We start from the raw sequence: 27,296 nt of genomic DNA on the forward strand, positions 1-27,296 counted from the left end.
ATTAACACAAGAAATTATACAAAGTACAAAGCTATTATGATTATTAATAAGAGATGTTAGAGATGTATAGAGTCTCTAAGTGTCAAAGTACATCTAAAAAAATTATACATGAAGAAACAAACCGAATAACTAAAATAACTTTAGAGTTGTAAAAGACTCTTGTTGTCTTAAGCAAAGGAAAAAAAAATATATGTATACTTAATCTACTTTTTTCCTTGGAGATGTATATGGTCTCCAAGAGTCAGAAAGAAAAATAAACAAACAAGGACCGAACAGAGTGCCTCAACGTAATCTCATTCAAAATTAATGTTACATAGAATAGCATAGCCCCTATTAGCTGAAACAGACCGGTCTTCACAAACAGCACCCGTTCACGAATATGGCGCGCATCTCAGCCATCGCCTCCCTCAACCTTCATTCGGGAAGGTGGCGACCCGATCAACGACGTCACCGTAAGCAAAGACTTTTTAGCGAGCATGACATGTTCAAGCTGTCCGGGCTGTATTAAATATTCCAATAATAAGTGAATACGGTATACCTAGATGTAAGACACAACATTCCGTGCTTGTATGTTACATAGTTTAAATTGACTTAATTGAAAACAAGATCTTGGGAGATGTAAAAGGTCCCCACAGTCAATTATAATTAATGGGATATAATAAAAAATAAAAATTTGGAGGTGTAAAGGTTCTCCAAGTGTCAAAAGAACTAGAAATAGAAAAAAAAATGCGTATGAAATACAAATTTCACGTCAAGAGACTGTTAAGCTAGCAATCTCCAACTAATTCTACAGAATACATAACTAGTATGTACTCAACAAGTCAATATATATATATACCAAATTATAATTATACAATAATAAGGATCAATAATTTAAACAGCCAGTAGCAACAGCGCCTTAAGCATGACACAATGTCTCCCCGGGACACTGCTAGCAAAACTATGACAGATTTTGAGCCTGGATAGTCGGCCATGGTGTAGTATCTCCCAGGTAATCATCAATTTTGTAGTACCCCTTTTTGAGAAGTGCACTTTTTATGTACTTCTTGAATGAAGTAAAGGGCAGATCCCATGCCTCTAAGGGTACCTTATTATAAAATGTTACACAGTTTCCCAGGAACGATTTCTTCACTTTCTGTAGACGAAACTTGGAAACCGCTAGCTTATGTTTGTTCCGTGTATTATAACTATGAATATCTGACAGTTTCTTAAAGGACTCTATATTCTTATGAGTATACATTATCACATCTAGTATGTATTGTGAAGCTACTGTAAGGATGTCTATCTCCTTAAAGCGTTCCTTCAGTGAGTCACGTGACGCCATGTTGTAGATAGATCGTATTGCCCGTTTCTGGAGAACGAAGATGGTTTGAATATCTGCTGCTTTTCCCCAGGCCAATATGCCGTAAGACATAACACTATGAAAGTAACTGAAATAAACTAGGCGAGCTGTCTCCACATCAGTTAATTGCCTAATTCTCCTTACGGCATACGCGGCAGAGCTCAACCTTTTTGCTAGGGCAGATATATGAGGACCCCATTGCAGATTGCAATCTAAAGTAAGACTAAGAAAGAGCGTATTCTCGACAAGGTCCAGGTTTTCGCCATTCAGCGTGATGGTAGTATCTGTCTTCCTTACATTGGGTAAAGAGAATTTAACACATTTCGTCTTCTTGGCATTAAGGAGCAAGTTATTTGCTGTAAACCATTCTAGTACCTCCTTCAAAGTTTCATTCACATGGCTATAGTCACTCAGTTGCCTATCAACTTTGAAAATTAGTGAAGTATCATCAGCAAATAAGACTATCTCACATTTGTTCTTTACAAGACATGGCAAATCATTTATATACACAAGGAAAAGAAAAGGTCCCAGAATAGAACCCTGTGGTACTCCAAGCTTTACAGTTGTACCGTTAGATTCAGTACCATTTACAACCACTTTCTGTGTTCTTTCGTTTAAGTAAGATTCAACAAGCTGTAAAGCTTTAGAGGATAGACCGTAGTGCTTCAGCTTGTGTAGTAGTGTGTCGTGCTCCACACAATCGAAAGCTTTGGAGAGATCGCAGAAAATACCGATAGCATCTAACGAGAGTTCCCAGGCATCGTATATGTGCTTGATTAGCACAGAGGCAGCATCTGTCGTCGAACGACCTCGTGTAAAACCAAATTGCTGATGCTGAAGTAATCCATTCGTGTTAAAATGTCGAAGCAACTGGTTCAATATAATTTTCTCAAACACTTTGCTGAGAACGGGAAGTATGGAAATTGGTCTAAAATTTCCAAGGTCATCCTTGCTGCCTGATTTAAACAGAGGAATAACCTTACTATACTTCATCAGATTGGGAAACACACATTCCCTAACACAAGCGTTAAACACATCGGCTAGATAAGGTGCCACGACGTCAATAATTGAATACACGACTTTCACAGATATCCCCCAAATGTCCTCACTGTTTTTAACTTTTAAGGACTTGAAAGTTTTAATAATCTCTTCGGGGTCAGTAAATTGGAAATATAATTCCATGCTGCATTTCTTAACATTGTAATTGTCCAAGTAGAGACCTGCCTTAACTACAGAGGAGTTTAAATTCCGTGTAGTATCAGTGGCTATGTTGGTGAAAAAGTGTTGAAAGGCGCCAGCAACATCGTCGTCTGCAGACAATACTTGGTCTTGAACTTTTAGTGTGTAATGGCCATCACGGGGTTTCGTCTTCCCGGTTTCAGCGTTTATCATATTCCAGGTAGCTTTTATTTTATTGTCTGCCGACCTGACCTTCTTGCTTAAGAATGCAGACTTAGCCGCGGCGCAAACTTTCTTAAACACTTTTGAATACCTCCTTACATATTCAGTAAAATTTTCATCATGGTTAAAATTCCTCATTTCATACAGGTCATACAATCTCTTCCTGCTTCTGTGGATACCGACGGTGGCCCAGTCACTAAACTTTGACTTCAATTGGCCTTGCTGTACAGTCTTCGTCTTAAAAATATTCTTGTGGACGTCGTGGATGACACTCGACAGTTCCCCGTATAATGTATCAGGATCTTGCTTGCTTATACCTGTCAAAGTAGGTACCTGCGATATAATAGATTCTCTAAACTTATCCATTCGGCTAGCAGTGATAGGCCTATACGTAATCGCTTGCTGTTGTTTTACAATGTTGACTTGGAAATAAGCTTTCTGACCACAGTGATCAGAGCTGAAACAACTAAAGACATCTTTCTTTTCAACTTCACAATTACAGAATATATTATCCAAACAAGTCGCCGTACTGGCTGTAATTCTTGTGGGCTCGTGGAAAAGCGGAAACAAGTCAAAAGACTGAAAAAGATTTAAGAATCTAACTGTGTGTCCATGCGTGGGATCTAGTATATTAACATTAAAGTCCCCACAAATTATTATCTTCTTACTGCTAACAAACACTCGTCTCAACGCATCTTCCATCACAGACTCAAAAACGCTAAAATCCGCCGAAGGTGGTCTGTAGACGCACATTATAATGTGATCCTCCAATTCTATACATGATATTTCTATAGTTCGCTCAGTAGAAAGTTTAACTATGTCATTTCTTTCTTTACATTTAAATTTATTTTTTACTATAATCAATGATCCCCCGTGAATGGCGGACTTTCTACTGAACGAGCTAATTATGTCATAATTACAGATATTAAATACTAATAATTCATATTCTTTGAGCCAGTGCTCCGTAACGCACATGACATCAATATCTTGTGATTCTAAGAAAAGAACCACCTCTAACTCTTTGCTGGAGAAGCCCTGTAGGTTTTGGTGAACTAACCTAAGCTCACGGGGCCTCTCCGCTGTCTCAGCCGTCAGTTTAAATGCTGTGGGCGGCCCGCGGGGAGGCTGCGCACGCGCCGGCGCTCGCCGCGCGGCCGGCACCGTTGCCACTGGCCGAAATGTCAAAAAACCCCGGTTCTACGTTGTAAGCTAGTAATTTTGCTGTCGTCACTTTACAATTCCGTGGTACATTCAAATAATTATCTCTTAGTCTAAAACGGTAATTATTTCTTTTATACATAATGTTCAGATCAATAAAATGGTAAGCGCTTTCGTAACAAGTCGCATTGTACAACATGGAATTTAACTCCGACACTCTAACGTTGTGCTCATGGGAAACAGAGTCGGAATACGGAAAAGAGCATAAAATAATTTTGTAAATTCCATGTCGCTCAATGTCGGACAGCGTGCGTATGAGGGATCCCACGTGAGATCTCTTCACACCCACACTATCGCCGAGGTGTATAATCAGAGTGGTGCCACTGTCAAACTTGTCCCTCGCCAGGCGGCGCACGACCGATTCGACGGAGGCACCACGCAAACACACATTTGTTACACTTTGCCGGAGACATTCACCCAGCAGCACGCCGAGGCCGGCCCCGATTGCGTCAGAATAGATGACCGTCGACCGCGGAGGGTCCCGGCTCCGAGCGCGCGGAGCGCCGGGCGCCGGGGCGGGCGCCGCGCTCGACGCGCGCGCCGGCGACGGGGCCGGCGGCCGAGGCTCAGGCTCGACGGTCAGCCGCTCCAGAGCCAGCCGCAGGAGGCTCGACGGTGTCGGGGCCGGCGACCGCGGCTCAGGCTCGACGGTCAGCCGCTCGAGAGCCAGCCGCAGGAGGCTCGGCGGCGACGGAGCCGGCGCGGCGACGGCGGGGCTCGGCGGGACAGGCTCGCGGCGCGGAGAGGGCGCGGGCGCGGGCGCGGGCGCGGGGCTCGGGCGCGGCGCGAACAAGGCACGCAGCGCGGGCGACCCCGGCGCCGCCAGCGCGGCACGGAGCGCCGGCGAGTGCGGCGCGGCGGGGCGCCGCCGAGCAGGCGCAGGCGAGTCCATGCACACCGGGTACCCGCTCGATGGATCTAGAACATTATTCATAAAAGATATGTACTCGTGTAATGCTTTACTTGTCAGTTCATATCTATTATTCAGGTCTTTCAGTTTTGATTCTAATTTGTACAATTCATCGGAGCGACTGTTCAACTCCTGTGCTGTCAGGTCGAGTCGGTGTTGACAATTTAGAAGTTCATCGCTTAAGGCGACACTGTTACATCTGGACTGTATTGTCTTAAACATAGAATTTTGTCGTTTAACTAAAAGCTTTGATTTCTTTATAAATTTGCTTAACTTTAAGTATTTTTTAATTTTATTTGACCCCTTCAATGTCACTCTGGGATCACTGCCGCCCTCTAAGTGCACAGACTCCTTTAAATCTACATGGTCCTTCATTGGGGAGCACGGTGCACTGTCATGAACCACATCTAAATCGAAGCTATTAAATTCAGCAAATATACTTAAATTGTTTTCAGCCGGAGCGGAGTTCCCGGAGCAATACTTGCAATACCGTTTTGAATCCGACTCCTGCAGTTGCTGCTCGAGGTCCCGGATGCGTTGTAATGCCTGCTCATGTATCTCTTGGCAATGCTGGAACCTTTCTACGACTGCCTGGAGTTCATCTCGTATTATTCAAAATGACATGTAATACAGGGTGTAATTTTTATGACCCGCAATAGTTCCTTGATATGATGGCCTGGCTATGTAATAGTTATTTGTTATACAAGGGTGCAAAGTTGTATTTTAACGCCGAATGTGGAATTGAAAAACGAGCAAGTGTAAGGATTCTATAGTTGAACCACGAGCGAAGCAAGTGGTTCAAAAATAAAATACGAGAAGTAAAATATATTTGTACCCGAGTGTAACACAAAACCTTTCCCCTCACTATAGTGAGGAAAGTACAACGCAAAAAACGCGTTTAACACTGCTTCCAGCAGTTCCACAGGTGGTAAAACATCGTCATCACTAGGTTCACTCACTTTTATCAATTAAAGCAAAAAAATGACTATATTAAAGGTCAAATTACTTTATCCACTAGTGGATAAAATGCGTTTTTACCCGCTGGTATTAAAGGACAAAACACGTGTTTCCGAGCTAGTGAGGGCAAAAAAATAGTACATTGTTCAACACGAGGTGGATGTTGAATATTGGTAACGAGCGGGCTCGAGTTGCAATATTCTGCGCCCCACGTTGCAAAATGTACTAGTTTTTTTTAATCAGATTGTTTATTCAACATACTTCACAGGTGTATGGTATTTGTTTCAAATCAGTTGTTAACAGAATTTATTATTCATTATTAGTCTGAAAAAGCGGTCGCTTCTTGGTGCTTTAATTGATATAATAAAAATACCAATATATTAAGAAACTAATTTTATTCAACATATTAAATGGTCCTCGAGGTAACATTTTCGAATAAAAGTAAATCACAGACTCTTAACAGCCTAAATCAAGACTAAATTATCACATTTATCACTCATATTATTATAAACTAAGTTTTAGCCCTTTCATCGTCATATACAGAGTGCGTCAAAAACATACAGGGTGCGAGAAAAAGGTCATTTTTCACAAAAAAATAAATGCTAATCCATCCTATTCCTATCAAGGATCAAAAGCCCCTGTATGGGACAAAAAAATACTATAACATCCATTCCAAAGGCTAAACTAGTAATTCTTATGTTCTATGTCCTGGAGGAAACAGGTGATGACAATTAAACTTTTTTTTTTGTGATTTAAACATTTGAGAAACAGCTGTTCCCTCTTAATATTCACTACTATCACTGACGAACCCGTCGTTTCTGTATTTCAGATCGAGGACATCCTGAAAAAAAAAGTATATGATGAACATAAATAACGCCACCTTGTATGTCTTGCAGAAGAGTTTCCGACTTTCCAAGAGACATTTTTATTTGTTTTTTTTTTAATCTTATTTATTTTATAAGCCATACATCTAATTTTATTTGAAGTCTTTATTGCTAAAAAAACATACGTACAAAATATTTTTGAAAATCGTAATTTAATAGTGAAATATAATTTTCAAAAAGTGGCTTTTTATATTCCCAGTGATACCTGGGTCGACCCGCCGGACGGCCAGCAGCCGACCGACCCAAGAACGCTCTCTTGACAGCCCGACAGTTTCCGATTCGTTACTGAACCAGCCAAGTCTGGGCTTTCGTTTCGTCGATGATATTGGGTTCGACCACTAACTCCTCATTCTCGGCATTTTTCCGGATCTTCCAGCCATCGTCTCTCTGGATAGGTCCCTGGAACTTGCATACAGGCCTTGATTTCGGTCGTTGCGGTCGTTGCTGGCGTACTTGCTGGCGGACAAGTCGGCGAGCCTCCGCCACGCGCTGCACCGCGCGCTCCGATAGGTGGCAGAACGATATGTCTAGCTACTGCAACGTGCATGCTAATAAGTGTGACCCTCTACCTTCTTCTGGGCCTGCCGCGTCCGCGCTCTATTTAGTAACTTGGCGATTTTATCAAAGTTGTCCACTCCACTTTTTTGAATTTGGTTGTTTTTATGTGGTTTCCAGTATCCACTCAGAATCGCGAGCTCTATCAATCCTAATAGTAGAAAAAAGTGTCCCACGGTTTCTTCCATTCCGTTACCATTAACGTCCGTTCGTAACGGAATGGAGGGTTTGAAAAATGTATGTAAATCTTGGAACATTTTTGTCTCCTATCAGGATCGAAAGACCTTGCGATTCTTGAGTACGAAAAAAAATACCCATGTTACTAAAAAAGTGAGATGGACATCTTTGAAAAAATGGCCCAACTACTTGGGTCACTGGGTGCCACAAATAGAGTTGAATGCATACACAGTATACACACCTTGATTTCCTCCTGGTTCCCTGTAAAGGCCCACCGACAGACGACAAGTAGCAGCCTGTAGCACAGGTTGTTGAGGTCGTTGCTGGCGTACTTGCTGGCGGACAAGTCGGCGCGCATGTCGCGGCGCGCGGCCGCCACGCGCTGCACTGCGCGCTCCGATAGCTGGCAGTAGGATATGTCTAGCCACTGCAACGTATACGTGGATGTTTGTTGTAAAAAAAACCCTTGTTCCTCGTAGATAACCAAGTTTGACGAGGAACAAGGGAAAAAAACGGTTTACTCTTGGGTCGCCGCACGTAGCCAAATGGACAAACGCTCATGATAATATCGTTATCATCGTAGCTATCTCTATCGCTCATCCGTATTGTCGTGACAGAGCCAGACTGCGTTTTGACATTTCGGCTAGGCCGGCGGACTTAAATCTAAAAAATGTCGGCAAATTCAAATCGCCGGTTCGAACCCCGGCTCGTACCAATGAGTTTTTCGGAACTTATGTGCGAAATGTCATTTGATATTTGCCAGTCGCTTTTCAGTGATGGAAAACACCGTGAGGAAACCGGACTAATTCCAATAAGGCTTAGTTACCCTTCGGGTTGGAAGGTCAGATGGCAGTCGCTTTCGTAAAACTGGTCTTTGCCTTTTTCGTCTATGCCAAATCTTGAGATTAGTAGTCAGAGAGGACCCCAGGCTCCCATGAGCCGTGACGAATGCCGGGATAACGCAAGGAGGATGATGATGTCGGGAAATTCTAATCCTGCGTGAATTTTAGGCGCTTTGCTTCTTCTTTTCTTATGCGCACTGCCAAGGAGTGGAATTCCTTGCCGGCGGCTATATTTCCGAGCTCATATAACCCGGCAACCTTCAAATCAAGAGTGAACAGGCATCTTCTGGGCGAGCTCACTCCATCGTAGGCCACGTCTTTGCCTTTGGCTAGTCTGTGGTCAGGAGTAAGCCCATTTATAAAAAAAAAAACTATCTCTCAGATGTGTTATAATTACCACTAGTTTGGGACAGGCTCGGATGCAGGCGACAATGTCGTCGTCCACGAGGGAGCTCTCGGACAAATCGAGCTCGTAGAGTTGCGGGCCCGTGTGACGACATAACGCGTCCAGGCCCGCTCGGGTTATCTCTGTACATATAAACAAAAATTAAATTAATTTTAAGTAAAAATATCACTGAAGGGATTCATAAATCGACTGAACCCTAGTTACATAGGTTACGGTGACCGCTTTCCATTAGGCGGGCCGTATACCTGTTTGCCACCGACGTGGTATAAAAAAAAAACATACATACATACATACATACATACAATCACGCCTGTATCCCATAAAGGGGTAAGCAGAGCACATGAAACTACTAAAGCTTCAGTGCCACTCTTGGCAAATAAGGGGTTGAAAGAAAACGAAACTGTGACATTGCAGTGACAGGTTGCCAGCCTCTCGCCTCCGCCACAATTTAACCCATATCCCATACTCGCCTTCTACGACACCCACGGGAAGAAAGGGGGTGGTTGAAATTCTTAACCCGTCACCACACAGGCATTAAATTTAATTTTAAATAAAAAACACTGGAGGGACCCGTAAACCGACTCAATGACGAACTTAAATATATTATTGTACATGAATAGACATCAACACAGCATAACATAATCCTAGCTACAAAAAGTCAACGCTGGTCTTTGGTAGGGCCATTTGGTGATGATATAACAGATAAAATGAACGAAACATAGAATAGAATAGAATAAATTTTATTCGTAAACACACAAAAGAAAAAATATTACAAATAGGAACACATAAAAACGAGAAGGTGCCACGAAATGGTTTAACCTCAGCATATTGCTGGCGACTTCCAGCGCTGATCTTCCGATTAAACCATTCGTTATAACTTATTCCTAAAACTATACATGTATCGGTATATTTAACACACGTTCATTATAATATATACAATTTGTACACAACAGAATAATTTTATGAGAAGAAAAATAATAATAAAGCTAATATATTTTGTAAAAAAAAAAAAAAGGATATATATATTCAATACAGTGATGTCATCATGTTCTTGTAGTTTAGGAATTCTTTAATGCTGTAAAAACAATGGTCTTGTAGCCAAATCTTAAGGTCATTATAAAATTCTTTGCCTTCCAGATTCCTTATTTCTACTGGGAGATTATTATAAACGAAAATACACATATTATACTTGTACATATTATATGTACTTCTTCAGCAACGTCTGCAATCGATGCCACTAGGCTTAGAATAAATTGGTAAGTGGAAAATGCCTGCCTTGGGTGTGGCTTGAACTCACGGCATCTGAATCGCTACTCCAGCACTCTGCCAACTGAGCCACCAAGACTTCAACCAAGCCAACGAAATTTTCGACCAGTTAGGTCAATGATACGGTACGGTAGATGTGGCTACGGGTCCCATTGAATTAAGTGGTGGAAAATTTCACTGGCTTGGTTGAAGTCTTGGTGGCTCAGTTGGCAGAATGCTGGAGTATCTATCCAGAGGCCGTGAGTTCAAGTCTCACCTAAGGCAGACATTTTCCACCTTTATATTTCTTAGTCTAGAATATATACTCACCAGTGCACTGTAACCTCACAGCCAGAAGATCCTTACAACTCTTCGCCAGGGCCTCCAAATGTCTATCCCAAACTTCGAAATTCGCATTAAACCTATGTAGTTTCTTCAATCTACACACCGCTTCAAAAAACACATTACTCTCTTCCAAACAATCTTGTTCATCATTACTACTTAACATATCGTCAATATTAAAACCTATTTCTCCTAAATTAGGCATTTTATCTAATAACAAATGTAGTTTATTTCTAATTTCGATTTTACTACGATTTTTTTTCCATAGAACTAGAGTTGTCAATTTTTTTAAATGGTCTACATTAGTGACGAGATTTGAAAATTTCAGGGCTCTACAGTCGCGGAGGACGAGACGGGACATCTTATCGTGGGGCATGTTGGCTAGGAAACGCCCGGTGACGCGCTTGTTCGATATGATTGCCAATTCGGTCATGTCGTCTGTTAGGAACTGGGCGATGCAATCGTCTGTTATTTCCTAAAAAAAAAAAACAAAATGATAAATAAATAGTATAGGAGATTTTTACATAATAATATACAACCTGTTTTTATTGATTTCTGTTAATGATAAGGGAAGATTCTTTAGGACAGTTACTATTAATGGCACAGAAACTTGAGCTCTGCCTAATCCTTATGGGAATACCTGTGTAAGTATATGCTGTATATTAATAAAAATAACTTACATCGCAATTTTCAAACACAAGCCAGGTAAGTTTCGGGAAGTGATGTGTGGTGGTCGGTGAGAGCTTCTTCTTTAAATTCATCAGCTGAAAATAAATAGCAGAAATAGAGTATGAATGGTAGCGCCATCTCTCTTCACCAGCTTGTAATCACCTGAGTTGACTCAGTTGAGGTGAAACCAAAGGCCACGAGCCTTTGGAAGTTGTCATATACACACTTGGAATTTTCGCGAGCCATTTTTTTTTTCAAAATTGTCCACCCCACTTTTTTGGATTTGAGATTTTTTTATGTGGTTTGGAATGGAAGGTTTAAAAAATGCGTGGAAGTCTTGGGACATTTTTTTCTCCTATCAGAATCGACTGACCTCGCGATTCTGAGTATGTAGCGTTAAAAACACCTATGTTACAAAAAAAGCAAGGTGTACAACATTAAAAAAAATGGCCCAAACATACTCTTAGGACTTCCAAGTTAGGACAGGTGCCCCGCAACACCTCGACCACATCCCTGAAGTGCTGGCAGTTCGCATCGAGCTCCTGGACAGCCGGCCCACACTTCTTCAGCCAGCGCTTGAACGATGGCCAGACGTCACCAGAGTTTCTTAATATCAAGGTGTTCTCGTCGCATTCTCTTTCCATTATCATGATTTGGCGATCTGTAAACAAGAATTTTAAGAGTCATAACCATAGTAAGTTTTGACAGCTTGTGCATTAAGGAATGGTATAAGTTTGATGATTAAATAAAATAACACTTTGCATTTTGCCACAGATTAATAATAAGTTACTAACATAACAGATCCTTCACTTGTCCGCAAAACTACAAATGCCTACGCTTTATTTAACTAATACTAATAAGTTACTACGTAAAACTCAGAGGAATAGTAGGTAGTACGTGCCACGCGACTACACGTTTTTTATGTTATTTTGGGAGGCGTGGCGCTGAGGTCCGTTTCGCGTCTATGGACATACGACGCATGTGGATGGTCCCTTAGAATGCTGAAATATGATGTCATTATCCGATGAATTACGAAACAATTTATGCTATTTGTTTACTTGTTTATTCGGTAAATATTCGGCAGTATAACCGAACTATTCGGCCGAATACGAACATTGAGATACTTGCCGAATACTTACGGAATATTCGGTCCATCTCTAATATAATATGACCCTTTGAAGTTATGACCAGACTACTACAGTACTTTTTTTTATTTTTTTAAGTATGAATAGGTAGACGTTTGACCACAATCACACCTGATGGTAAGTGATGATACGGTCTACAGTGGAGCATTGCTTCTAGTTTTCATCTAGTATGGATAAAAATGCATATTTTGTAAATTTTGTGATGAGCTACAAATTTAGTATGTAGCCACAGCTGTTTGTTAACAAAGCTTTACAATACAATACAATACAAATACTCTTTATTGCACAATACACGAAACAACATAGCAAGTACCAAATCTATTGATCCCTTTCTGCCATAGAGGAATAAGTAAGGGAATTATAATAAGTAAAACATGTCCAAAAGATTTAAACCAAAGTTATTAACTTGACGTCTTCCTTACGTGATATATGGTCAAGCACGAGCTTCTGCCAATCCTTGCAGGTTGTTTCCGACTGCATGAGCTCTTGTATCGACAGGTAGTTGAGGATGAGACGCCAGCAGTCTGGGTTCAGGGAGTTTATTACAGCTCTATTGGATTCGGATTCCTGTAATAATTTTTACGGACAAGATATTATGAGAAAGTTTACAAAAAATTTCAAGTTCAAGATGAAAAAAGAAAGTTAAACTTAGATATTGCAATCATTTGCATTAAATTTCACTTTAAAAATGAACTAGACAAACTAACTCACAACTCTGCTATGGATACAGTTTGAAACTAGACAGTTTGCCTATTTAAGTATTATTAAATTGTATTAGTAATTTCTATTACACCTCAGTTACTAAAATGGCAGTTTCTTTGGACATTTTAGGTAATTTGTGTATAGTATTAATTCTGTATTATACTTCTATTACTTTATTAGATAAAAGCTGCAAAAAACTAGTTTGATACTTTTGGATACCCACCATTCCAAGATCTGGGTCTTCTTCCATGTTTTCCATTGTATGTACAAGCGAACACTTATGAGCTTATATTTATCGTTATATGTTATGATTATTGTTTCTATGCAACAAATCAAAATTAATTAAAAAACTTTCAACTAAATATCTCGCAAGACGCAAAAACATGAGAAAAACAATTCCAATTGTTTTGACAGTTGACAGTCGTTTTTTTCTTTCATTTTTTTAGTGCTTTGCTTTGGCTACTAGTACTATGTGCCAGTGCTTATGACATCTACACACAGTCTACATGTGGCACAGGCGACATTAAGTATAATAGCTAACAAACGGCCGCACACGAGTGAGAGCGAGAAAAGAATACTCTTTCTTACACCCACTTACAGGATAATAGATGGATGACCTCTTGGTACGGAACGGTCATGTGTTATTAAAAAAAGTTATTAACTGTAAAAAGCATCCAAAGACAGTCACAGCTGTCACACTGTCACTGTCAGTGAGCAAAAATAAATATTTTGATCTCGATTTTCAGCTGAATTGAGATTTATTAATTCTCTTACCTCATTAAAATAATACATGTTGATAAACTTTTCTGTTGTGTTTATATTTGTAAGTTGGGATAGCTCTAGATAATGTAGGTATTTAAAATCTCAATTTCAATACTAACTAGTCAACATGCATACGATGTTCTAAACTTTGAACAAAAATATCAATAATCGTCTAACTTATTGACTTTAGCTCTTACAATATAATTTTTTTACAGTTAAAAAACTTACTTTATTCAATTAAAACGCAATATAAGTGACCACAAGTGCCCCATGACACTCATAACATTCCAACATATTATTTTCAAGTAACATGCTTCTAAGTGCTTATAAGTAGCTTTTGCATCATGAAATGTAAGAAAACGGACTCACTAACGAAAATGGATGTCCAAATGGAGCAAGTAAGTAATAGTTTTCATCAAAATTAATAGTTATTTGTTATACAAAGGGGCAAAGTTGTATTTTAACGCCGAGTGTGGAATTAAAACCGGCCAAGAGCGAGTCGGACTCGCCCACCGAGGGTTCCGTACAAACTTTCAATGGTAAAAATAATCATTACTCATACTCATATTCAATATTTGTAACGCCATTTTACACGTCAAGATTTGATTAAAAAAAATAATATTCATACAATAATAGGGATGTGACGACCCCATCGCCCATTGGTTTTACCAGTGCAATCAGTTAACGCAGGGCAGCTTGTGGCGAGCTGTTGGGGAACAGCGACCCCACGTACCCGAGTGCTCCTGGGGAGTTCTGTTACCCGTAAGGCGGGTGGGTGGGACAGTACTCTCTACCTCTGGCTTGCCTTGGCTGGCCGTCCAGAGTGGAGTCGTTAGGGCTATATGCCCCAGGGGTGGAAGTGAAAATTTGCATAAGACGCGAGTTGGTGCAGTGGCTTAACAGCCACTGGGCAGAAAGCGGTGTACACCTCTCGACACCCTTGAGTTCTCACACCGGTGTTGCCCTTGAGCCATCTTGGATGTCGCTTTTTGTGGGGGCCCATCTTGTGGGGACGAGTCACCGTCTGCCGGAAATAAAATTGGATACCGTTTTATTAGGCAGGCGTCCGGTTTTTTATCCATAGCCCAGTATTTAGTCCATCACTTTCATCAAAATAGACCAGTTCATTTTAGATTCCATTAACTCTCAAATAGTCCTTACACCCTGGCGGGTGTTGCCTCTGCGTGTGTCCCATGATACGGGCAAGGGCAACATCCGCTCGGTGTACCCCTTAGATTTCATTAAAGTGTCGAAAGGGCCTCTACGTGTTGGCTTCGGCCCCGCGCACGCCTCCCAAAGGTCCGGAATACCATTGTTCCGTGATGGGAAAGACATACAAAAAAATTCATACAATAATAATACTTAGAGAATAAATAGACAGAAGATTGAAATTACAAAAAGTTAGGCAATATTCACATAAAAAATGCACAAAAATATTTTTCTAATTAGGTAATAAAAAAATTGTCATAAGTGTAGAACGGGTGCTCGACCAGCCAAATTTTTAAGCGATACTTAAAGATCGACACATTAGGCGCTTCAACCACATATTGCGGCAATTTATTTTTCCCCTCACTAGCTCGGAAACACGTTTTGTCCTTCAATACCTGCGGGTAAAAACGCATTTTATCCACTAGTGGATAAAGTAATTAGACCTTGAATAATAGTCATTTTTTATGCTTTAAAATTAATAAAAGTGGGTGAATCTAGTGATGACGATGATTTACCACCTGTGAAACTACTGGAAGCAGTGATAAACGCGCTTTTTGCGTTGTATTTTCCTCGCTATGGTGAGGGGAAAAGTTTTGTGTTACACTCGGGTGCAAATGTATTTTACTTCTCGTGTGTTAAAAAACTCGCAAGTTCAGGATTCTATTCTCGAACCACTCGCTTCGCTCGTGGTTCAACTATAGAATCCTTTCACTTGCTCGTTTTTCAATTCCACACTCGCCGTTAAAATACAACTTTGCACCCTTGTATAACAAATAACTAATAGACGGCAGGGTTCATCACATGTGTTAATTTGTTGGATTTCGCCAATTTACGGTCGATACCTACTATAACTTTACGGCATTTCGAGTGTTGTACTTGGAACACATGTTGTTCGTTTTGTCACAGAATATATAATAGTACAAGTACAGAAGGCTCACTCCTTTGATGTTCACAAAATGCCGCCATTCTAAATTCTTACCTACATTAACAAACGGACCGCACGCGAGCAGCCAACATTGAATTTTATTGCGCCGCGCGAAGGTCATCGCCAATGAATGGGCCGCGAACTCGCGGCCGCTGACATGTACACTGACATAACTCTAATACTAAATTGATTATACTCTAAGGCCGTTTTCACATTATCCGATCCGATTTCGGATGTCGAACCGACATCCTACATCCGATAAACGCTTCCGATAATGTCGGATGTAGGTCCGATAAAACGCATTGTTCCAAATCAATGAAGTATGATTTTGGATCAAAAAGTATTAAAAAAATAATTTATATTTAATAATTATAAGCACTATATTCCAAATATTATATTGTAAAATTAAAATAACGAACATAAAAAATATTCAGTGTGTCAGGCAAAATAAATAATTTTACATTCAACTATATACATATATATATTATTATATATATATATTCAATATTATATATTGTAAATAATATTGCTATACTTGTCAATAGTTGTCATGCTTTCTAAATTTATTTTTCTCACTGCACCCACATTCGCGAATTTCTGTTTGGCCCTATGGTTGACTGGTAGAGAATGCCTTAAGGCATTAAGTCCGCGATTTGTACTTTTTTCCAATTGTGCAATAAAGTTTAAATAAATAAATAAATAAATATATCTACTAAAAGATGAAAAAACTAGTATCCGCAATTCGGACCGATGCATTACAACCTTTTTTTTTTCAATGGAAATTGTCAACTTATTTGAATTTCGATCAATTAACAGCTGTTTAATAGACGCCATTTTTGTCACGCACACTACTACATACGTATACCTACATTATATACGCACACAAACAAATATTATCGGCCGACAACTGGCGGGGGGTCCGGCATGCCAAAAATAGTCGGAAGCGTCCTGCCGATATCGGCAGTTCGATGGTGCCTCGGAAAAAAACTGTTGTAGGAGAGTGCCATCGGCATTAAATCCGCAGTTTTTGCGTTTTATATCGTTTTTTAGTAATAATGATCTATTAAATACATAAATGAAGACCTGGAAGCGTATAAATCTTACATTTTACGTCCTTCCTACATCCGATATCGGATCGGATAATGTGAAAACAGCCTAAGGTAGAGCAGAGTCTAACTGGGGAAGTATACCTCCGCTTTACAAAAGACCGCAGTCAAGTAGCACTAGACCTTACTCATTGTTGTGTTCCTGCCGGTGAGTAAGGCAGCCAGAGCTCAACGAGGGTGCGGTATGCTGACAACGGAAGTAATTAGGACAATAGATTGTCCTTTGAGTCGTCGGCACCCAGGCCCCTTCTAAGTACAGATTTGTACAAGTTTCTAATGAGTCGAGTCGGCAACGCACATGTGCCACTCCTTGAGTGGCAGGCGTCCATAGGTTACAGTGACCGCTTTCCATCAGGCGGACCGTATGCCTGTTTGCCACCTACGTGGTACAAAAAAAACTCTCGACGAATTCACCTTAAACATTAAAAACTAAATCAAAATCGATTGATTCGTTCGGGAGCTTCATAGCCACAGACATACAGACATGTCAAGCGTCAAACCTATTATTATTATAACACTTCGTCGTTTTTGCGTTGGTGGTTAAAAACAAGAAACCTCCTTCAAAACTATAATAAAACACAACTTTCTAAGAACATTGGTCAAGTGCGAGTCGGATTTCGACATTTCCATACAAAAAGGTCATGAGCGCCTGACGACATGTGATGGCAACGTAAACTAAATTTCGTACTTTAAAGATTTTGCGTATATTTTGGAAACTATAAGAGATAGAGCAAATAGACTTCAGATTTTGGTTGTCGGTGGCACAATTTTTTTGTTTTCGTATATATACACCTTTTTTTGGACCTATGTGGGCAATATTATGGTCAGTGAAGTTCTAAATGGTGTTAAGCGCCTCCTTTTTAGTAGGAACTTAAGTCATTTTGGAAAATGTTTTTTTTAACAATTTCTAAAGCAAAACGAAACAGAAATTGATTTCTTTATACCTGTCCAACGCGCTTACACCATTTTAAGACGTTTAGTAACTACTTGCAGCGGCAGTGAGTGAAATTCGTAATCTGAGTTTTTTTCTCTTAAGTCCGACTTACGCTTGACTGTAGATTTCTAATAGGTTTTCCTGTAATCTACAGGTAAAGGGCCATCACACCACAAAGGGCAAGTAGTTTCGGAGATAAGGGGGGGGAATGGTAATTTTTTGCTTATTTTCTTAAATTACTTCTAAATTACCAAAATAAAAAAAATAAAAAAAATATATTTCAGATGCTGATAAAATGCTCTTTCATTTGATATGTAACACAATATAGTTTTAATAACTTTGATTTTTAATTTTCAATTTTACCCCCCAAAAGTGACCCCTGTGATTAAATTTCATTTAATTAAATTACATGTCCGTCTTTGGGCCACAGGTTTACATACGTGTGCCAAATTTCAAGTAAATCGGTCCAGTAGTTTCGGAGAAATCGGCTGTGACAGAGGGACAGACAGACACGCGAGTGATCCTATAAGGGTTCCGTTTTTCCTCTTTGAGGTACGGAACCCTAAAAAACGAGCAAGTGAAAGGGTTCTATAGTTGAACCACGAGCGAAGTGAGTGGTTCGAGAATAGAATCCTGAACTTGCGAGTTTTTTAACACACAAGAAGTAAAATACACCCGAGTGTAACACAAAACTTTTCCCCTCACTGTAGCGAGGAAACTATTACGCTAAAAATGCGTTTATCACTGCTTCCAGTAGTTCCACAGGTGGTAAATCATCTTTATTACTAGATTCACCTACTTTTATCAATTTTAAAGCAGTTATTTTGACTTTATTCAAGGCCAAATTACTTTACCCACTAGTGGATAAAATGCGTTTTTACCCGCTGGTATTAAACGACAAAACACGTGTTTCCGAGCTAGTGAGGGGAAAATACCTTGATTCTTAATGTCTTTTCATTACTCAATTTATACCAGTATTAGTGTCTTCTAAAATGATAGGTGTGTGTTGTATTATATTCTGCTGGTAGCACAAACAATATTTGAAGTTTTCAAATATCTGTGTTCATCACACAAATAAATGCCATAAACATGAAATAAATCTCATTTGTACAAAGAAAAAGTGACCGAGGCCTCCAAGTGCGCCCTTGTCTTGGTCACTTTTCTTTGTCTATGACATTTATTTTATGTTCATGAAGTATAATAGTAGTGTGACTACTTAAAATACAAATTAAAATATTTTTAATGAAAATAATTTAATTTGTTCTTAAGAGTGCAAATAAAGGCCCTTACCAGGATTCGAACCCAGGAGCATTGTGTCACTACCTGCTAGGCCAAACTGGTTGTCAAATAAAGATATTTCTTTCTGTTTCTGCAGGTAGAAGAACAGAGCAATAGCGAGATAATAAATTCCCTGAATGCGGACTGTTGGCGTCTCATTCTAGACTACTTGTCCGTGAAAGAGCTCCTGCAGACGGAGGCAACCTGCAGGGACTGGCAGAAGTTGGTGCTTGAACACATATCACGTAAGAAAGATTGTATAAATGTTTATTGGACAGAAAAAGTACAATGCCTCTTTGTTTTAAAAAACAATTCAAAGTGGTATACTTAGATAGACTGAACCACATTAAAATCATGTTTTAGATGTACTTTGACACTTAGAGACTATACATCTCTAACATCTCTTATTAATCATAGTAGCTTTGTACTTTGTGTAATTTATTGAAATTTATTTCCATAGAGTGCCTAGTCTGTTAATATTTTTTGATGAATACTTTTGCATGTTAAATTGTATCTTGTTTATTAATGCATGTTAATTATAAGATGTAATGTTTTGAAAAGAAGTTGCCCGCCGAGTTTTTTGCCGGTCCCATAGTGGATACCCCCACTTCATTTAATTTCATTTTATGTCAAAAGCAAAATTTTAGTTTACCAACAAATTAAGAATTCAATGAAATCAAATATATCACTGATATTAGATACTTAGGAGCTTTCTTCATTGTAGTTGTGGCAAGAATCAAGCAAGCAGTTGTTTTAATGCAATGTTGAACGCTTGCTCAAAAACATGTTCAGAAATCAAAATAATGTTTGTAAAATGATAATATATTATGTGACCAGTGGACAGTGGTGAAACTTTAAAAAAAGTTCTTGGGAATTAATTTCATGAAAGTTTCTGAATTTGTGAAATTGAATGTTTCAATCTCCATACAAAAATGAGGAAAGTTTAGAGTTTTCCTATGTCGAAAACTTCGCAATTTTGGAAAGTTTCCGTCAGCACATCAGTAGTGGACAATGCATTGTGGTGAAAAAATTGCAAAACAAAAAAATAGTACATTACGATACAAGTGTGTAAAAAAGGAAGCTCGAAGGAAGTGGGGAGTGTTTTAAATCGACATGAGTTAAGAATTTCCTTTTTGCACGTGTATCGTACGATGTTTTTCAGTACAGATAGCACTCCGAAGTTTCGACCTGGCATATACATACATACATACGATCACGCCTGTATCCCATAAAGGGGTAGGCAGAGCACATGAAACTACTTAAGCTTCAGTGCCACTCTTGGCATATAAGGGATTGAAAGAAAACGAAACTGTGACATTGCAGTGACAGGTTGCCAGCCTCTCGCCTACGCCACAATTTAACCCATATCCCATATCCTGGCATATAATGAACCACTTTTCGCACTATTGCGTAAAAAAACACCATTTGCACTGAAAAAATTGTTGAAATTAACCACTAATCCAAATTCCCCACGGTACTTACCTATGTTTTCTTCCAGACCGTCCAATAGTAATCCATAGCCTAGAGATAGACGAGAACACCCTAATACTGCGACAGTCAACGGAAGCGTGGGGCTCCTTCAAGCGCTGGCTCAGGAAGTGCGGCCGGGCCGTGCAGGACTTCGACATGGATTGCAAACATTACAAGGATGTGGTCGAGACTCTTAGGGATAGTTGCCCTAATTTAATAGGGCTTAAGGTATGGAACAAGTGAATTTGTAATATTTCAACTATAAAACTCCCGTGAGACTCAAACATATTTAAAAATATTTTTTCCCTTCACTAGCTCGGAAACACGTGTTTTGTCCTTTAATACCAGCGGGTAAAAACGCATTTTATCCACTAGTGGGTAAAGTAATTTGACCTTGAATAAAGTCAAATTAACTGCTTTAAAATTGATAAAAGTAGGTGAATCTAGTAATAAAGATGATTTACCACCTGTGGAACTACTGGAAGCAGTGATAAACGCATTTTTTGCGTTGTAGTTTCCTCGCTTTAGTGAGGGGAAAAGTTTTGTGTTACACTCGGGTGCAAATTATTTTACTTCTCGAGTGTTAAAAAACTTGCAAGTTCAGGATTCTATTCTAGAACCGTTTCAACGTTCAACTATAGAATCGTTTCACTTGCTCGTTTTTCAATTCCACACTCGGCGTTAAAATACAACTTTGCCCCCTTGTATAACAAATAACTAAAGCGGGTTACTCACGTGTTATGTCGATCGTTCGACATGTTTCGATCCATTTCCGAGGATCTTTCTTAAGAGCGACCGCCTTTACATGTCAAGAGCGCGACGCAAACGAATAGTCCATGCGCGGATCCAGGGGGGGGTCATGGGGGTCATGTTCCTATCCTAAGTTGGCCATACAAATAGACCACGTGACCCCCCCCTGGGGCCCCGGGCCTTTACCACGTGACCCCCCCCCCTGGGCACGAAGCTGGATCCGCGCTTGACGAATACTGCGGGCGCTTGCTCTGTGTGCGCCCACAGAGGCGGCGTCGCTAATCTTGAGAAAGATCCTCCCATGGGTGCCGTGAATGTCAACCTGTCACTGCAATTACTTGAGCTGAAAGATCTTTAGACGTTATAAAAAAAAAGTAAAACTTGTGTTGTTTGGCGACCCTGCCTGCTAAGCCGCGGTCCCGGGTTCGAATCCCGGTAAGGGCATTTATTTGTGTGATGAACACAGATATTTGTTCCTGAGTCATGGATGTTTTCTATGTATATATGTATTTATCTATTTAAGTATGTATATCGTTGCCTAGCACCCATAGTACAAGCTTTGCTTAGTTTGGGGCTAAGTTGATCTGTGTAAGGTGTCTCCAATATTTATTTATTTATTTTCAGCTGAGCAGGTTAAAAAAGAAACTATCACCAACTGATACGCTCCACTTCGAAAAACTGACTTGGCTAGTTTTCGATTGCTGTGATGTAAGTACTGATTTTATTAACAAAACTTTTTTTTTTTTAATATACTACGTCGGTGGCAAACAGGCATACTGCCCGCCCGATGTAAAGCGGTCACCGTAACCCATGGACGCCCGCAACTCAGTGTCACATGCGCGTTGCCACCCCATTAGAAACTTGTACATTCCCTTTTGCTGTGTTAAGTACATAGCAAAAAGGAGTGTACAAGTTCTATAAGGAGGGTTCGGGTTGCCGACGATTTTTTTTTATAAGTATGTATATCGTCGCCTAGCACCCATAGTACAAGCTTTGTTTACTCGTAGTTTGGGGCTAGGTTACCTCCGCCTCACAGAAGACCGCAGCCAAATAGCACTAGACCCTACTCATAGTGTTGTGTTCCTGCCGGTGAGTAAGGCTGCCAGAGCTCAACGAGGGTGCGGGGTGCTGACGACTGGAGGACTTACGGAACTAATTTGTTCCGTCTATTGTCCTTTGAGTCGTCGGCAACCCAAACCCTCCTTTGAACTTGTACACTCCTTTTTGCTGTGTACTTATACTTAACACAGCAAAGGGGAGTGTACAAGTTTCTAATGGGGTGGCAACGCGCATGTGACACTCTTTGAGTTGCAGGCGTCCTTAGGTTACGGTGACCGCTTCTCATACCGGACCGTATGCTTGTTTTGCCACCGACGTAGTATAAAAAAAAGGTTGATTTGTGTAAGGTGTCCAATATTTATTATTAAAATAACACATGTTTTTCTTTCAGGAGGTGACAGACGATTGTGTCACTCAATTTTTGACAAATAGCTTAGAAGAACTACGAATAACATACAACAAACGCGTCACAGGCCGGTTTCTAAACAATTTGAAACCTAAAAACAACATCAAAAGTCTCGCTTTAAAACATTGTCGAGCCTTAAGGTTCCCATTCTTACTCTCCATAGTAGACCGATTAGGCAACCTAACAGTTTTAGAGTTATGGAAGCGGAATCGTAGCAAAATTGAAATAAGAGATAAACTTCATTTATTATTTGAAAAAATGCCTAATTTAAGGGAAATAGATATTGAGATTTATGATATGTTGCGAAGGCCGGATGAGGAGCGTAGGTTAACGGAGAGTAATGTGTTTTTTGAGTCGATCTGTAGGTTGAAGAAGTTGAATAGAGTGAATGCGAACTTTCAAGCGTGGGACCATCATATGGAGGCGTTGGCGACTAGCTGTAAGGAACTGATGGCTGTGGATTTGATATGCAATCGTGAGTATCAGGGTTAAAAGTATCCATACACACACACAGACACACATACACGTGTTAGTATTAATATAGCAGCTAAAATATAGTGGGTAATACAATAAATAATAATTAAAAGTATTATAAGCATTTAGTTTATATAAAGCAAATTAATTACCTTATTAATAAAAAAATAGATATATGTAAAATTTCTCTGAAAGATTATTAAGACTGTTAGTTATGGAGGAGCGGGGCATCCCAATACAGGTCTACTTACCTAAAGGGAAGTCCCAAACACTGATGGCAATATTGTAAACCTTTTTCAAGGAAATAACATTTTTCATTTTCATTTTTCATACTATTTTACTCATCATCATCATCCTCCTTGCGTTATCCCGGCATTTGCCACGGCTCATGGGAGCCTGGGGTCCGCTTTGACAACTACTCCCAAGATTTGGTGTAGGCACTAGTTTTTACGAAAGCGACTGCCATCTGACCTTCCAACCCGAAGGGTAACTAGACCTTATTGGAATTAGTCTGGTTTCCTCACGATGTTTTCCTTCACCGAAAAGCGACTGGCGAATATCAAATGACATTTCGCACATAAATTTCGAAAAAGTCATTGGTGCGAGCCGGGGTTGAACCCGCGACCTACTACGACGAAAGTCGCACGTACTTACCGCTAGGCTACAAGCGCTTTATTTCAGTTTATGTATTTTTATTTCCGGCAGATATAACGCGGCGCGGTTTAGACGCCTTGTGTCGCCACGTGGGACCGAGGTTGCTGGAGCTGAACCTCTCCGAGAGCCTTCTGACTGACGACGACGTGGCTTCCTGTGTGTACGCCTGCCCTAAACTACTGGTAATTACCCTCACAAAAAATATAAACCGGCCAAGAGCGTGTCGGGCCACGCTCAGTGTAGGGTCCCGTAGTTTTCCGTATTTTTCTCAAAAACTACTGAACCTGTCAAGTTCAAAACAATTTTCCTAGAAAGCCTTTATAAAGTTCTATTTTTGTGATTTATTTCATATTTTTTAAACATATGGTTCAAAACTTAGAGGAGGGACACACACACACACTTTTTTTCCTTTAGGAGCGATTATTTCCGAAAATATCAATATTATCAAAAAACAATTTTAATAACAACAGTATATCACACGTTGGGGTTGGAATGAAAAAAAAAATCAGTCCCCACTTTACATGTAGGGGGAGGGGGGGTACCCTACCAAATAATTTTTTTCCACTTTTTGTTTTACCACAAGCTACATAGTAGTACCAAATTTCTAGTGCTAACGGCGACTGAGATTATCCGCGGACGGACGGACGGATGGACAGACAGACATGGCCTGACTACGGAACCCTAAAAATGAAATAAAACTAACGGGTAACACCCGTTCACCACGAATGCTGTAAAGTGTTCGAAACGTCGGAATGAATCGTAAATTCATTATACGCTATTTAATCCGTTTCCATAGTTTTATTTCATTAGTAAGTATCGTGGTAACCGAAGACAATATTAAATATTAAAAACCTGAATGATCAGATTGGTGTTGTTATCCGGTAATTACTGATATTAAAAAATATCCGAAACACAAACCCTGGGGTTTTTGAGCTCATTGTGCTCAGAACTCACAGCTCTTTACCATCTCACCATTGAAAAAAAAAACTAAATGTGCAGTATGAAAAATGTCTTAGATATGTACAGTTGACCAACCGGAACCCTAGGGCGCCCTAGGCCACTCTACAACCAAGTAAAAAAATTTCATGCGTGCGTGCGTGCGTGCGTGCGTGCGTGCGTGCGTGCGTGCGTGCGTGCGTGTGTGTGTGTGTGTATCTTGCTCGGGTATCAGTCAATATTGGCACGTGCGGTAAAACAACTTTGTAAAAGGAGTATTTAAATATGTGAATTTTTAGTAAAATTGCTTTTTTGTCTCATTACAGTCGCTAGACCTATCCGACTGTCCGATGCTCGTGTCGGCCGTACCTCGTATCGCGGTGGCGCGACGCGACATGAGACAGAACACCAAGTTCGCGAATGAGACCTTCCTTAGGCTACCGCTACCGCTTACCATGAGCAGGTGGGACTTTTATGGCGACGCGGACGATTTCAAGGTACGTTTCGTTCAATAAATCTAAATATATAATAAACTAATCAGAAAATTAAAATTTTGAAAAAGCCCACGACCGCGACATAGTCCGATTTTCATGTAACATGGCTAAGAACGGGTTCCCTCTATGTGGCATAACTTTATTTGTCCGAAACGCTTTTGTCATAACAGATTTGGCATAATCGATTTTTGCCGAATGTTAATGTAGCATAAACATTGTTTGGTATAATTCACGATATTTCGAATATTATTTTGTCCGAAAATATATTGGCCTACTATTATTGAGGCCGAGTGTCATTAGGAAGAAATTGGATGCGCATAAATATTTTTGGCATACATCCCATTATCCGAAACTTATTTCGCATACATTTTTCGTTAAGCAGAAATGCGCTTTTAGGGAAAAATGGTTACACTAGGTTAGAATTGCGAACTCTACAGATACTCACTGCTCCAGAAAAGTGGGTTAGGTTAGGTTAGAGCTGCGACTATTACAGAAAAGCACCGCTAGGGAAAAGTAGCTTGGGTTAGGTTAGAACTGCGACCACAACAAACACGCACCGCTAGGGAAAATAGGTTAGGTTAGGTTAGAACTGCGACCTCAACAGAAAAGCACCGATAGGGAAAAATGGGCTAGGCTAGGTTAGAACTGCGACCACAACAGAAAAGCACCACTAGGGAAAAGTAGGTTAGGTTAGTACTGCGACCACAACAGAAAATTACCGCTAGGAAAAAGTGGGTTAGGTTAGGTTAGAACTGCGACCACAACAAAAACGCACTGCTAGGTAAAAGTGAAACAAAAATATAATAATAACGTTTATAATTTTAAACGTTTATTTTTTAATTAGATCGTTATTGCTCCAATAATGTTGTAATACTGGTAGTAACCATTTTTTTAATTATATACAAATGAATGTATAATGGTAAGATTCGACCTATACTGATGTTATGCCAAAATAAATTCGGCAAAACATTAAATCGGAACACTAAGTTTATGCACATAAAATTTATGCGTAAAAATGATTCGGAGCACCAAATTTATGTACAAAGAATATTCGGACAAATCACAATCTGCCTAAACAGATTATGCTAAACTTGACTATGCCATACCAGTTTATGCACAATTGCACAAAGCCAATTATGACTAAATCGGTTATGCACAATAGAATTATTCATAAAAAAATTATGCCACAACAGGGTGAACCGGCTAAGAACACTCCCGACTTACTCAGCTTTCAGCCAAAAAAAAAAACGAAATCGAAATCGGTTCATCCGTTCGGTAATGCTAGAAATAAATCTCCGAAATAATGTAGGTATACTCTGCCAAACAAGTCTGTCAGTAAATAAGAACAAAGAAAACTATATGCATCCTTTTCTTTAGGGTGCTAGAGAAAAGGATACCTATAGTTTTCTTTGTTCTTATTTACTGACAAACTTGTTTGACAGAGTATATGTATTTATTTAAGGAAAACAATTTTTTTTTCAGGATGTCGTCAACGTACGATTCAACAGCGAGGGATACTCCAGCGTCGAGCGTCAATACTGAATTTGATTTTTCGGTACTCTAGTGTATTTTTTTAAATTAAAATATGACGCAACGGAAGGGTTCGGTAACCCTCTTTTTGTACGGGATTTTGAACAGCGCCAAGCTGGAGATTAAATTATATTGTCCAGTGAAATGTAAAGTCAAGTCAAAAGTTGCTTAAAAAAACCGGCCAAGAGCGTGTCGGGCGACGCTCAGTGTAGGGTTCCGTAGTTTTCCGTATTTTTCTCAAAAACTACTAAACCTATCAAGTTCAAAACATTTTTCCTAGAAAGTCTTTATAAAGTTCTACTTTTGTGATTTTTTTCAGTTTTTTTAAACATATGGTTTAAAAATGAGAGGGGGGGGGGGGGCGCACTTCTTTTTCCTTTAGGAGCGATTATTTCCGAAAATATTAATATTATCAAAAAACGATCTGAGTAAACCCTTATTCATTTTTAAATACCTATCCAACAATATATCACACGTTGGGGTGGGATTGAAAATACCCTAATAAAATATATTT

At 39.7% G+C, this 27,296-nt stretch overlaps 3 protein-coding genes across 3 annotated transcripts; 1 reads left to right on the plus strand and 2 right to left on the minus strand.

Moving 5' to 3' along the window:
• Positions 1–3,461: 3,461 nt before the first annotated feature.
• LOC125238539 (sulfated surface glycoprotein 185-like) lies at positions 3,462–6,328 on the minus strand. The gene is made up of 4 exons (XM_048145873.1): positions 6,325–6,328; positions 5,312–5,473; positions 4,251–4,879; positions 3,462–3,482 (listed from the first exon to the last, which is right to left on the minus strand). Exons 1-4 carry the CDS (start codon positions 6,326–6,328, stop codon positions 3,462–3,464), a joined length of 816 nt encoding a protein of 271 aa, XP_048001830.1.
• LOC125238599 (F-box/LRR-repeat protein 4-like) lies at positions 6,207–13,183 on the minus strand. Its single transcript, XM_048145954.1, has 8 exons — positions 13,019–13,183; positions 12,516–12,660; positions 11,410–11,609; positions 10,960–11,043; positions 10,268–10,754; positions 8,684–8,814; positions 7,686–7,871; positions 6,207–6,669 (listed from the first exon to the last, which is right to left on the minus strand). The coding sequence occupies exons 1-8, from the start codon at positions 13,052–13,054 to the stop codon at positions 6,610–6,612; spliced, it is 1,329 nt and encodes a 442-aa protein (XP_048001911.1). The 5' UTR covers positions 13,055–13,183; the 3' UTR covers positions 6,207–6,609.
• A 346-nt stretch (positions 13,184–13,529) lies between these two features.
• LOC125238598 (F-box/LRR-repeat protein 4-like) lies at positions 13,530–26,999 on the plus strand. Its single transcript, XM_048145953.1, has 9 exons — positions 13,530–13,643; positions 13,773–13,955; positions 19,107–19,254; positions 20,508–20,707; positions 21,854–21,937; positions 22,680–23,169; positions 23,874–24,004; positions 25,085–25,255; positions 26,735–26,999. Exons 2-9 carry the CDS (start codon positions 13,902–13,904, stop codon positions 26,792–26,794), a joined length of 1,338 nt encoding a protein of 445 aa, XP_048001910.1. The 5' UTR covers positions 13,530–13,643; positions 13,773–13,901; the 3' UTR covers positions 26,795–26,999.
• The last annotated feature ends 297 nt before the right edge of the window (positions 27,000–27,296 follow it).

The sequence above is a fragment of the Leguminivora glycinivorella genome, chromosome 24, assembly GCF_023078275.1.
Source record: "Leguminivora glycinivorella isolate SPB_JAAS2020 chromosome 24, LegGlyc_1.1, whole genome shotgun sequence".
Classification (NCBI taxonomy): domain Eukaryota; kingdom Metazoa; phylum Arthropoda; class Insecta; order Lepidoptera; family Tortricidae; genus Leguminivora; species Leguminivora glycinivorella.

Excerpts from the sequence above, each read along its gene's own strand:
- LOC125238598 (XM_048145953.1), top strand. The coding sequence starts at position 13,902 with ATGAAATGTAAGAAAACGGACTCACTAACGAAAATGGATGTCCAAATG. Across the intron at positions 20,708-21,853 it reads CTAATTTAATAGGGCTTAAG|CTGAGCAGGTTAAAAAAGAA; the intron begins GTATGGAACAAG and ends ATTTATTTTCAG. Across the intron at positions 25,256-26,734 it reads GCGACGCGGACGATTTCAAG|GATGTCGTCAACGTACGATT; the intron begins GTACGTTTCGTT and ends TTTTTTTTTCAG.
- LOC125238599 (XM_048145954.1), bottom strand. The coding sequence starts at position 13,054 with ATGGAAAACATGGAAGAAGACCCAGATCTTGGAATG. Across the intron at positions 12,661-13,018 it reads AAGACCCAGATCTTGGAATG|GAATCCGAATCCAATAGAGC; the intron begins GTGGGTATCCAA and ends AAATTATTACAG. Across the intron at positions 6,670-7,685 it reads GGAACCAGGAGGAAATCAAG|GATGTCCTCGATCTGAAATA; the intron begins GTGTGTATACTG and ends TTTTTTTTTCAG.
- LOC125238539 (XM_048145873.1), bottom strand. Across the intron at positions 4,880-5,311 it reads TCCGGCTGAAAACAATTTAA|ATCCATCGAGCGGGTACCCG; the intron begins GTATATTTGCTG and ends ATAATGTTCTAG. Across the intron at positions 3,483-4,250 it reads TTATACACCTCGGCGATAGT|ACCACCTTCGGCGGATTTTA; the intron begins GTGGGTGTGAAG and ends GTGCGTCTACAG.